The 13,071-nt window shown below is 45.9% G+C and overlaps 2 protein-coding genes across 2 annotated transcripts; one reads left to right on the top strand and one right to left on the bottom strand.

Annotated features, from left to right (window-relative positions):
• Positions 1 to 289: 289 nt before the first annotated feature.
• On the bottom strand, positions 290 to 2,668 carry AO090120000090 (uncharacterized protein; the record flags this gene model as incomplete). Its single annotated transcript, XM_023237602.1, has 7 exons — positions 290 to 928; positions 984 to 1,137; positions 1,187 to 1,265; positions 1,324 to 1,429; positions 1,509 to 1,561; positions 1,611 to 1,712; positions 1,762 to 2,668. The coding sequence occupies 7 exons, from the start codon at positions 2,666 to 2,668 to the stop codon at positions 290 to 292; spliced, it is 2,040 nt and encodes a 679-aa protein (XP_023092419.1).
• A 4,560-nt stretch (positions 2,669 to 7,228) lies between these two features.
• AO090120000088 (uncharacterized protein) lies at positions 7,229 to 11,944 on the top strand (the record flags this gene model as incomplete). The annotated part of the gene is made up of 4 exons (XM_023237601.1): positions 7,229 to 7,684; positions 7,739 to 10,687; positions 10,749 to 10,978; positions 11,029 to 11,944. 4 exons carry the CDS (start codon positions 7,229 to 7,231, stop codon positions 11,942 to 11,944), a joined length of 4,551 nt encoding a protein of 1,516 aa, XP_023092418.1.
• Positions 11,945 to 13,071: the final 1,127 nt, after the last annotated feature.

Raw genomic sequence — 13,071 nt, 5'->3', positions numbered from 1 at the left:
TTTCAAGTTACCCTTCATTACGATCGATTGGCAGTGTTATAGTAGAATCACTGGCTGCTGCTATCGAGATCATATCAGTCATGATTCCCTTCCATCATTAAATAGTTTTAGATTGTCTGGTCATGCTCCTGGCTGGCCATTTCAATTATAGTAGCTCTAACATTTATCAACCTCTTGCACTAGAATCACTTTGGCATCCGTTGTGATAAAGGTCAGTGTACAGCCTGGATATACTTCCCACGCAAAGAAAAATAGATGTAGGGCCATGAGGCTAGTCAAGGACTAGCCGTCATGGCGAAGCTTCTGGTTGTTGGGTGGGAGTTTCAGGGTCTTGTTTAATCTTGATCTTCCACGGGTCAAAAACTTTTTTGTTCTGGCTATCAGCCCCATTCTCTCCGAATATTGACCTCTTTGGACGTGGCTTGGTCCTGACAGAGTATATGATGCGGTAGTGCAAGGCTTCAAGGGCTTCTTTCGCTAGGGTCCGCTTGAGATGGGATGCACCCGAATCCTCAATGGAGGTGAATATTCTCTTGATCCGGTCCGCGAGCACATCAACCTCAGAGTTGAATTCCCGCTCCGCATCTTTGCTCGAAAAGTCCACGCCGGACCAGCCGGAATCGATAGCAATATTGAGGACAGTAGTTATAGCCATAAGTTCCCCATAGTCGTATTCAGGTTGGCCTTTCATCTTATATCTCTTCACGTCAAATCGTTTGTCTTTCAAAACGTCAATTATTCTTCTTAAATAACCCATCACGTCCGGCTCTTCGGCTAGGGAAGAAGGATCGCTCGTCAAGAACGCGACGGCAAGACGGCATCGCAGCATTGCAATCCAGCTTGATGTTGGCAAGATGTGTGTCAGAAGACGGCTCTGGAATACAGCATCTTTGATGGTTTCATAGGCAGATGTGCACACCCGATATACCTAGATTCGTCAGTGAATATCTCTGTATATTGTAGCACAAAATAAGTAGTCCTACCAAGTTATCCGCCGTTTCTTCGGGGATACTCTCCAACACCGCAATTATAGTTCTTTCCAATTCCGAGCAAACCATAGGGTCGCGAGTCAATGAGATGTCGAGTGAAAGACGGAAAAGAATACTAAGTATGTGTTCTCTAGTCTCGTCAGAGAACCTATCAGAATGTTAGTGGCTGTTTCATTATGGCGCAACTCAATACTCACAGATCTGCTGCTCCACGCAGCAGGTTTAAGATAGCCAGCAAAGCAGCTTGGTGCTGCGGAGCTGCTCGCAGCGAACTATCTGCGTTCTGTTAGTCATATGGAAGAGTAAAACGAGCAGAAACACGGGCTAGCCTCACTTTTGGGGATTGCGTCTGGAACTATAACTTCGGAGAATGTCAAAGCCTTCGGACTTGCTCCCATCCTTTGAAAAATGGCATCAATGCTGTCCGGCCGCACGAGTGACTGTATACGTTCCGCAGTAGTGTTCTTTAAAGTGCTTCAGTAGAAGGACCTTTTTCACTCAACATATAGCTTGACAAACCTTAAATGCCCGGCAATAAGCGTTCCTCAGAGTATCTCGAGGCTCTGAAGGTACTAGAGGATGTAAGCGTAAAGCTAAACTCAGGGTTCCATGTCAACAAACCAGAATTAAGTATCCACACAACTAACTCGTCAGGCAGGAGCCCCCTTGACAATGCGAAATCAACAGAGCCTGAATGGAATGCTCGCTCTCTTGACTCGGGATCTGCGAACGGGTTAGAGACGGAACCCGAAACACTACTTTTCGAACGAACCTCTTAGCACAGAAAGACTTGACTTTGCTGGTATACAGTTCCGTGGAAAGGCCGGAGGAGGAGCTAATTCACTGCCATGGTCGAAGAAAAACCATGATTTTTCCATGTCAAATGCTTCCGTTCTCCGAACAGCATCAAGTAAGCGTCGCAACCCCGTTTCATCATTCTGACTGTCGAGAGCCGACGTCAGAATACCTTCGTGTAACTGTTGTAAGCCCGGAGCCGCCTCAGACTTTGACGCGGCCTTCCGGGCATTCTCCTCTTCTAAAGTGGCCCTGAGCTTTGCAATGCTCGCCTCAGTCTCATTATCATCGACTGCCTGAGTAACAAGACTATCAATGGAGTGCTTGTAGTTCGGGGCGGAAACGCGACTCAGCGAAAACCTTCTGGGTTTCACGTCGTCTCTTGACGGCCGGGAACGCAAAGTCCTTCCGTGGCTAGAAGAATCATTGTTGGTTTCCTCATTTGTAGAGGTATCATCTGGTTTCGCAAATTTCAGAAAAAGAGAGGTTGGATCTTCAAAAGCCTCGCTTGTATCCGTATCTTCACCGTCGGAGCTGATTACAACTTCTCTTCCGTTTCTAACAACGCGCTGGGCTAAGTTGAAGCTTGGTGGTAATGTTGGATCAGAAGCTGCGGGTTCAGTGTTTTGAGAGCTTGGTTGGTGCTGTGAATTTTCTGTAGAATCTGTGACAGAGAGTAACAATGACTGTTTCAATTGCAATGCTGGACCGTCTGGAGTTTGTGGAGATCCACCATTTGTTACAAAGGACGACGGCGGTTCAGTGAGGGGAGAAGACTGAGAACTCTCGGCAGGAGTTTCGCTTGGATCCTGGTACCGGGAGTCTCTGCTAGCTGAAAAATCTGGCCGTTTGAAATAATTCTTGATGCTGGAACGTTGAGACATGCCGGATATTCTGAAGGAAGTTTGATATGGAAATTGGCCCGCATGCACGGCTCCCGATAGCTAGACATCTTGGCGCTAAACCTTGAGTGGAGAGAGGTTAGGTTTGGCGCTAGCCAATAAAATGACACCTATTGCGGGTAAATGAGGTACCTCCCAAAGTATACCTATGCTATAGACTACATACGTCCAAATATGGATTATTTTTGCTTTGAATGAAGTTAATAACTGCTTCTAGATCTTTCCCATTACTTACACAACTATATATCTCTCTAGGGCAAACTAAAGTCGGAAATTTCTGCTATGTCATACAGGTTAGTTTCGTTATACGGTCGTTCAGAGCCATTCTATGTGAGACGCAATATTCATCACCCCTTCAAACTAGCTTTCTAAAACGACTGACCTTCTCGCGCTAAGATTTCTTACTTTAATTCTTTGGCTATTCTCAGTGCCTTTTTCTATCCTCATTTTGTGGATATGCATGTCTGTCTTTGTTCAACATGGAGGAGACCCTTATGCAGCATTCGTAGTAGCAAGTATATGAATTTTATTCGCGATCCTCAAGGCATCGAACATAACGGTGGATTTAGACCCACTTAACAGATTTTATAGCTAGCTCATCGTATGGAAAGTCATATCGTGTTTTTAATTAGACTCAATATAGTAGCGATACCCCGGGCTTTGTGCTAGATCTGCTCCTCGAATGAAATATATATAGCCATCTAACGCCACCCTCAATTCCCCCGAGATTCTAAACCAACTTGATACCACAGTTATACTAAGACAGAAAAAATTGAAGGCAATGACTTATAAATATCATGCTATTCCTACGTCCTAGAATTGGGCACCGATAAAAGCAAATGATGAATTTTTGCGTGGATAGAAACCCATATACTTACAATTACGATTAAACACCAGGTCCTCAGTTACCTCATTAAGTGTCTCCTTTTCTCTGTCGACGTAATCTGAAGCCCGGGAAGACTTTATGTGTATATATATTGAAGTATGCTATAGGGGAGAAGCAAGCATAATAGGCTCATCTAAAAGGTATGATTGAGAGTCTCTCAGCAGAAATATAGACCACATAAGGGGTTTTTTTTTACCTCCTTGGGCAAAATGAAACTATATATGAGACGCCATCTTATAATTCTTTAGTTTACTCCGTATAGTCGCTCCATATCTCATTATGATCCACTGAGCAGGAAAGGAGTTCAATTTGTGACAGAGCAGAACTTTGATAATAAGGTATAGGCTTGGCATCTAATTGAAGGAATTATACATAACTAGCAGGCATCGAGAACGGTAGGAAAAGCATAAATAAGAATTAAATAAAGAATTTCCATAAGGATGTTAATTCCGATCAGTGTAAAGTTCGATAATCGTGATTTTTGGGCAATAGTCACTCAGTATTCGAAGCCAATTACCGCTTCTGGTAGAATTAGTCCCTTTAGGAGCTTCATCCCGACGCCCTACGTAACTTCATGTCCCCACCTTGCCAGGAAGGACATTTCGATCCTGAGAAACCCTTCTCAGGATACCTCCTGGTATCTACAGCAGGGTTCACCTGTTTGTGTTGCGACAACAATGTAGGGAATATGCTGTACGGAGTACTACTAAAATAGTAGGAGTAGCGCTTCAGGTTACATTACTGCCTAAGGTATGGAGAACCTGCTCGGAACACCTACGGGGTACAGATACTTGCAGTCGACTTGTCTTGCCTAATCGTGCACTGCCCCCCCTTTTAAGCTGTAGATTGCTTATCGAGCCTGAAATTTTCCACCTGTCGTCTGTATCGGGGAAAGTTTAGGGGTAGAGAAAAGTGCAGATCTGGCTTACTGTACACTTTGCACTTTATTCCCCACAGCAGTTCGCGGCCGATCTGACTGTCTGACGCATATCCAATACACCCAACGACTTGAGATCCAGGATCCACCATCCAAGGGAAGCACTCGAAGACTGATTATGTTCACGTAGATCAACGCATGCTCAGCTGATTTTTGCTTATAATAGGGATCAGATGAGAATACTATCATTGCTTTCAGGTTTCTAAAAGATCAGTGTAGGGTCAGAAGACGGATGTAAAGTAAGCAACAGAGACTGTACTCCGTATGTATCCATGTACTAATGTACATGTGCATATCATATGCTGGACTGACGTAGGCTAATTTTGCAAATTGTGATTTGCAGCGTACAGAGTACAGTACGGGTCACGGGATGCTACATGCAGAAAACCGGTAGGCGGTGCGTATTGCCAAATTTAGGTAGCAAATGAAAAGATACCCTATACGGGAGTTAAGTAAATCTTCTGTTTTATACCACACCATGTGAGAATGACCTAGTTTCTAACGGAAATTCCCTCGCGTAGAGGCTTCCTTTTACTTCGTACCACGAACTGAGTTTATCGGAACGATTTCGAGAACAGTTGGCGGGCGATCATTTCATCGGCTCACGTAACAAGCCAGAATCCACCGTAGCTACACGCAAGATGGAGCCACACCATACTTGATTCAGCAGTTAGCTTATAAAAGCCAAGACGGAAAAAGGAGAGGGGTGAAGGCAGAAAGATAGAAAAGGGGGAAAAGCGAAAACCTAGAAAGATAGAATTGTAATCCCCCTTATACAACTAGATGGTTATATGTTTGAGGCACAAGTGAGATATGGATAGCCGTTAGTATAATTCTGGGCTTATGCACTGTCCATGTAGGATATACAGTTTTCCCTGACGCCAGAACTACAACCAGTTAGGGCAAGTAGAAGGTATGGCCCCGAGTACAGATGATGTCTCATGGCCTGTGGATAGTAACGGAGAAAGCATGTGCCGTCCGAGACGGCCTTTAGCCTGTTTCAGGCCCCATTCTCCGAAAAAGGCCCCCCCATATCTAAAGTGGGTGGGTGACATTTTCTGTTCCATGGAAGCTGCACTATTTTGCATGCCTTCTCATTTTGCAGGATGGGGTATAATCTCGCATACGAAAACCTCACTGCCACTTCAGTATAGTCAGCTTATACCTATAACCGGAGGGCTGATTATTGGTGACTAGTCTTCTAATCTTCTAATCTTCCGTATAGATTTCTTTCAAGATGTTCCGACCTCTCTCTCTTTTTTCTTTTTTTTTTTTTTTTTTTTTTTTTTTTTTTTTTTTTTTTTTTTTTTTTTTTTTGGAAGGTATACTCCGTATATGTGTAACTGTTTTACAGAGTACAATAAAAATTATAATAGGACAATGTCAGATATGCACTGGTTGAAATCTACTATTAAAGTTCGTATAACACAGCCTTATAGCCCTTACCCTTGTTCCTTTTCTTCTTTTTTATTTTATTTTATTTTATTTTATTTTAATTTGGTTTCCTCGTTTCCGCATTTCTCCCTAATGGACAACTTGTCCATATCGGAGGTCCGATTTAACCGTGCGGGATGGACTCGGTACCTAGAGTAATAATATGCGGGTATTGGCAATATGTCATAAATCACTTAAATGTCCTCCGTCTTCCGTAGATCTCAAAGAATATGATAGTCCAGATGTTGCTTTAAGGAATTCGCCTCTTCCGAAAGCCGAACCCCGTATCGGAGGGTGCTTGCCACCGGTGTTAACAGTTTGGAAGGAGAACCAAAGTATCGTTGCTTACAGTCCATGGCGAGGCTGGCATCACTGATGCCCATGCCGAACTCGTGGTAGGTATTGGTACATTCTGCTGGTAAATTACCGTAATGATGACGGCAATATCTAGATCCCTTATACGTCAGTCTAATTTTGCGATAGCTAAGCTAGATATCATGTCGATATCAGAGAGAAGATCGAAAAGAATTGGAGAGAATATATTGGCATTGTACACCAGATGTATATTGTATGCAAATGCTTATGTAGATGAAACACTCATGGAAAATTTGGCATCACTAAAGGTACCACCGTGATGATCATTTTCAACTGAATAATTTAAAACTTACGCGTTCTCTGGTTCGAATTTTACCATACCGGACTGGAAACAACGTCCATGCCGCTGATCCCGCAGAAGCTGCAGCGTATTGGATTGGTAATATACCCTCCTCGTTTCCCGGGGCTTCCCAGAGGGAGAGAGAGGGATTGGCAGAAACACTGTCCCTAAGCCTCTTTACTTTTCCCTCACACACTTTCCCCTCTGGAGGATCAATCCTCATCGCCAGAGATTTCTCTAGCACTTTTGGATTCTGTGTATCACTTCTTCTATGTTAAATGCATGGCCCGTGGCGGGTAACCCAACTTTCTCCCCTCCCCCGTTCGTTCGCCATCTTACTTGCTCCCATTACACTGCTTTAGACTGCTGGTAACTCTACTAAATCCACCCACTTCACTTGAGCGCCTCACAGCTGAGATCTTTTACCACGCTGTCAATCGCGATATACTTGACAAAAATTTTCTCGCAGTCTAACCGTTCCGCTCTTCTCCGCGCAGAAACAAAGGAAGGATTTGCGAACTGGCTGCGGTATTGTCTGTCGGCTCCTTGGAGCGGATGCTCGCCCTCCACCTTTTTTAGTACATAACGGCCACACATTGCATGCCCTTTCGAGGGTTAGAAGTAGCCTAAATGGCTTCCAATCATCTAGCGCCGCCGGAGAATGTCTTACCTGGGAGTGAAATCCAGGAAGTGAACAGCAATATTTCCCACCCGACCAAACGGCAACGATGGGCGACGCAGCGAGTTCACGGCGCCGGAGGTGTGCGGAAACGCGTCTCTATCATGGATCGCTTTAACAAGCGCTCGGAAATGAAGGACGAGAAGCGCAAGTCCACATCTAGCAATCTTCCTACCGCAGAGAACCCGAATGCCGAAGGCGATGCGGAAGCCAGCAACCGAAGAATATACTTCAACATCCCTATCCCTGAATCGGAAAGAGATGAGGATGGTCATCCCAAGGCTTATTACCCCAGAAACAAAATCCGGACTGCGAAATATACACCTTTGAGTTTTGTCCCGAAGAATATTTGGCTCCAATTCCATAATATTGCTAATATCTATTTCTTGTTCATCATTATTCTTGGTGTACGTATCGTTGGTCTTCCGTCGAAGATCTCTATGACTAACAGCCGCCTTTAGTTCTTCTCAATTTTCGGTGTCGATACTCCTGCCCTCAACACGGTCCCCTTGATCGTCATCGTGGTAGTTACAGCCATCAAAGATGCGATTGAGGATTGGCGACGTACAGTAGTCGATAACGAAGTTAACAATTCCCCGGTCTACCGCTTGATCGACTGGAACAACGTGAATTCGGTCGAAGACAATGTCTCTCTGTGGCGTCGATTTAAGAAAGCGTGTACCAGGGCGACTATATGGACATACAGAGCGATCAAGGGCTTGGCTCAGAAGAACAAAAAGCAGCATGATCCAGAGGAAGCTGATAGGCGTGCGTCTTTCATGACCACAGTGACCCCCCGGGCATCTGTGTATTCTCAACGAGGCGACGGCGGCTTGGCAGACGAAGCTATTCAAATGACACCCGTTCCTTCACCGACTCCCGAGGCGCGTCCGGATTGGACACACGCAGTTGACGAGCAGAGTCAATATCTGCATCCGGACAAAGCTCGAGACAGTGTCGCGGTGCCCGCTTATACTGCTACTTCCCCGAAAAAAGGTGGGAGTGTTGTGGACATGTCCAAGCCGATAATTGGAAAGGCCAGGTTTAAGCGCGATTACTGGAAGAGTGTCCAAGTGGGAGATTATGTTCGACTATACAACGGAGATCCCGTTCCAGCCGATGTCGTGGTGTTATCAACATCCGATCCCGACGGTGCATGTTACGTGGAGACGAAGAGCTTGGACGGCGAAACTAACCTCAAAGTTCGCCAAGCCCTCAACTGTGGTCGGCAGGTCAGACACGCTAGAGATTGCGAGAGGGCGGAGTTCGTGATCGATAGCGAGGCACCGCATCCCAACTTGTACGCCTATAACGGTGCGGTACGCTGGGACCAGCGTGATCCCGACTTCCCCGATGCACCTCGAAAGGAAATGATCGAGCCCATCACAATCAACAATATACTCCTCCGTGGTTGCTCCCTACGTAATACTGAATGGGCTCTTGGCGTTGTCCTTTTCACTGGTGACGAGACAAAAATAATGCTGAACTCAGGTGTGACACCCAGTAAAAGGGCTCGCCTTGCTAAGGATCTCAATTGGAACGTTATATACAACTTCATCATCTTGTTCTTCATGTGTCTCATTTCTGGTATCGTCAACGGTGTCGCGTGGTCCTCGACCAACAGGTCTCTCAATTACTTTGACTTGAAATCCTATGGGAGCACTCCAGCGGTCACCGGTATTATCACCTTCTGGGTTGCCCTCATCTTATTCCAAAACTTGGTTCCGATTTCACTCTACATCTCTCTCGAAATCGTTCGCACAATCCAGGCAGTCTTCATTCACAGCGACGTCTTCATGTACTACGAGAAGCTGCAAATTTACTGTGTGCCGAAGTCTTGGAACATCTCAGACGATGTTGGACAAATTGAGTACATCTTCTCAGACAAGACGGGCACGCTGACTCAAAACGTTATGGACTTCAAGAAATGCACTGTTAATGGGATCTCATACGGCGAAGCGTTCACCGAAGCCCAGGTCGGCATGGTGCGGCGAGAGGGAGGCGATGCTGATGCTGTTGCTGCTAGAGAACGAGAGAGAATTGCTATGGACACGACCAAGATGCTCGAGTTGTTACGCAAAATCCATGATAACCCCTATTTGCGTGATGAGAGATTGACTTTTGTATCGTCGAATTACGTCGCAGACTTGGGCGGCCAGTCAGGTGATGCCCAGAGGAAGGCCACGGAACATTTTATGCTCGCCCTTGCGGTATGTCATACTGTAATCACCGAACATACACCTGGAGATCCTCCACAGATCGAATTCAAAGCACAGTCGCCCGATGAGGCGGCTTTAGTGGGCACAGCTCGAGACTGTGGTTTTACCCTTCTTGGAAGATCAGGTGACGACCTCGTTCTGAACGTCATGGGGGAAGAGCGGACATACACCGTGCTCAACACTCTGGAATTCAACTCGTCAAGAAAGCGAATGAGTGCGATCATCCGCATGCCTGACGGTCACATACGACTCTTCTGCAAGGGTGCAGATAGCATCATTTATTCGCGCTTGGCTCCAGGGAAACAACAGGAACTCCGAAAGAAGACAGCTGAACACCTTGAAATGTTCGCACGTGAAGGTTTGCGGACTCTGTGTGTCGCAGATCGCGTGCTCAGTGAGGAAGAATACAAGGCATGGAGCAAGGAGCACGACATTGCCGCTGCTGCGCTCACCGACCGTGAGGAAAAGCTTGAGGAAGTCTCCAGTAACATCGAACAAGAACTCATGCTTATCGGAGGAACTGCCATTGAGGATAGGCTCCAAGATGGTGTTCCAGATACCATATCTCTGTTGGCGGATGCTGGTATCAAGCTGTGGGTTTTGACAGGCGATAAGGTGGAGACTGCCATCAACATTGGGTTTTCGTGCAACCTTTTGGATAATGATATGGAATTGATCGTCTTCAACATTCCAGGCAATGAGTCGCACCGTGCAGCGCAAGAACTTGACCAGCAGTTGCAAAGGTTTGGACTGACAGGATCTGATGAAGAGCTTCTCGCTGCCCGCCAAGATCATACACCACCAGAACCAACACATGCCGTAGTTATTGATGGCGAGACTCTTAAGCTGATGCTTGATGATGAACTAAAGCAGAAATTTTTGCTATTGTGTAAACAATGCAAGTCTGTTCTTTGCTGTCGAGTCAGTCCTGCACAGAAAGCTGCAGTCGTGCGCATGGTCAAGAACGGCCTTGATATTATGGCTCTTTCAATTGGTGATGGTGCCAACGATGTTGCCATGATCCAGGAGGCCGATGTCGGTGTTGGTATTATCGGTGAAGAAGGCCGACAGGCAGCCATGTCCTCTGATTATGCTATTGGTCAATTCCGGTTCCTCCAGCGGCTTATCCTTGTCCATGGAAGATGGTCTTACCGCCGCATGGCGGAGACCATTGCAAACTTTTTCTACAAGGTATGCCTCCTATCGTTTGCCTGTTATCCTACCTATCTGGGCCTAGCTAACAACTTCCTAGAACTTGGTATGGACAATTGCACTCTTCTGGTATTCGATTTACAACGACTTTGATGGCTCCTATCTCTTCGACTATACATATATTGTCCTGGTCAACGTGGCGTTTACATCACTTCCCGTGATCCTCATGGGTATCTTCGACCAGGATGTCGACGACAAAGTCTCTTTGGCTGTTCCCCAGCTGTACATGAGAGGCATAGAGCGAAAAGAATGGTCTCAACTCAAATTCTGGTATGCTGCCTAACTGGCTATCTCTTCTAGTCTTTACTAACGTGCCCTAGGTTGTATATGGCCGACGGCCTTTACCAATCCCTCATTTGTTTCTTCATGCCATATCTTTTGTACAGCCGGGCGACCTTCCAAACCGCCAATGGGCTGGATATCGCCGACCGGACTCGTATGGGTGTTCTCGTCGCCACGAGCGCGGTCATCGCCAGCAATACTTACATCATGCTGAATTCGTATCGGTGGGATTGGTTGACAACATTAATCAATGTTATCAGTTCACTCCTGATCTTCCTTTGGACTGGTATCTACTCTTCAGTTGATGCTTCGGCTCAGTTCTATAAGTCCGGAGCCCAGGTCTATGGAACTTTGTCTTTCTGGGTTGTACTACTGCTTACCGTCACGATATGCCTACTTCCTCGGTTTACTTTCAAGGCCTTCCAGAAGGTGTTCTTCCCCCTAGATGTGGACATCATTCGGGAGCAGGTCACTCAGGGCAAATTTAAGTTTTTGGAACAGTATGAGGCGTTTGTACCGCCCAAGGCAGCTAGTGCTGCGGCTTCAGGTCAGTTGTTGAGTGATGAATCGGCTGCTTCTTCGGATTTGGGAAAACCAATGCAACCCAGTATGAAACAGGATCCTTTTTCCGACGATCAGCAGATATACACGCCTTCCGTTGCACCAACCTCTCGTACCCATCAGACGCACAACCACCGCAGTCAAAATGGCAGTAATGGGACAAATTATGCATCCAGCCTTGATACGACCCAACATTATCATACTCAGCCAGTGGACTATGTTCGCGGCTCGGCCGAACGGACGCGACATTCCTTTGATAGAGTTCGACATGATTTCGAAGCGAACAACGAGCTAACGCGAGTGGAGACGGGACTTACAAGTGGTGCTCAAGAGCCTCAAAGTCCTCATAGTCCACTCAAAGCCCCTTACGATCCTCCATCGCATTCCTCATAAACTATATTTATCCATCTCATACTATACTATATACACTCGATGTTTCTCACGACCCTTTGTCGGTTCCTTGTCGATGCATCTGTTTCGTTTTGTTTGTGTGGTTTTGTATGACGAGTAATCTCCTTGTTTTTCTTGGAGCCCCGCTATTTATTCCCCCATAGAAGGCGTTCGGTATACATATTTGGGTGGTTCGGCGCGAATATTTTCTACTGAAGCTCTGCTGCGTTCATCATTCTTTTGACCTCTTCCCTATTTCATCTACTTTGTGGCGTAATGCCAGTGTTCTTCTTGTACAAAAGCCTTATTTCCGTATTTGTGAATACGCTATATTCCATCGCTACCCTTTTCTTTTCTCTTTCTTCCTTATAATCTTGACTGTTCTCACAAAAGATCTGATCAAAGGACTACCTTGAGCACCCTTGAAAGAATGAGGTATGTGTGGTGGCAGGTTTTATGGATTTTACGTTTTCTATGGAAAGCCGTCAACATGAATGTCCCTCGGAGAAGTATCAAGTTCATTTGAAAGTAATTATCCGTCATGTAGACACTCAGCAGCACCCGGCAGGACAAAATGCGGACTATGTAATCGGAGAAGTGAGATTAATCTGAATTAGGTGTAGCGCGCAAAAGCTCGGGTGGAGGATAATCGCGTCCTCACGCGTAAAGTGGATGATAGCCGTTTTGACCGCCTTCCACATTAACCAATAGCCAGGAACGAAGGTGCGGCACTGATTTACTCCGTTCAATGTATTGCATGCCTTGCCGATGGGCTTTTTCATATCTCTTTACACTCAAGTCTCTGTGTTGTTGCTTCCTTGAGGGTATGGGTAAGCACATTGTTTTTTGAATTTCTATAAGGATTGTGTTAATGCACAACATTCTCCCCCCCCCGGACTTCCCTTTATCCTTCCTTCCACACTGACGTGGTGGCGTGCTGCGGAAAAGCAAAACCTTTTGTATCATCTCCCAAGTGCCCAGTTGCTACAACCATGCTTATATAGCCCACCGTGAAAGAGGATCCTTGAAGCCTGGTCAAACTAGTGAGATAGCTCTGTGGGACTTCGCGTTCTAGATTTCGGCATAGTAGCCAATCCTTGTCTATTCGGCAAGGGAATGCTCCATGGTTT

Source organism: Aspergillus oryzae, chromosome 5, assembly GCF_000184455.2.
Source record: "Aspergillus oryzae RIB40 DNA, chromosome 5".
NCBI classification, from domain to species: domain Eukaryota; kingdom Fungi; phylum Ascomycota; class Eurotiomycetes; order Eurotiales; family Aspergillaceae; genus Aspergillus; species Aspergillus oryzae.
The sequence above is the reverse complement of the archived record's forward strand: the minus strand, read 5'-3'. Positions and strand labels throughout refer to the sequence as shown.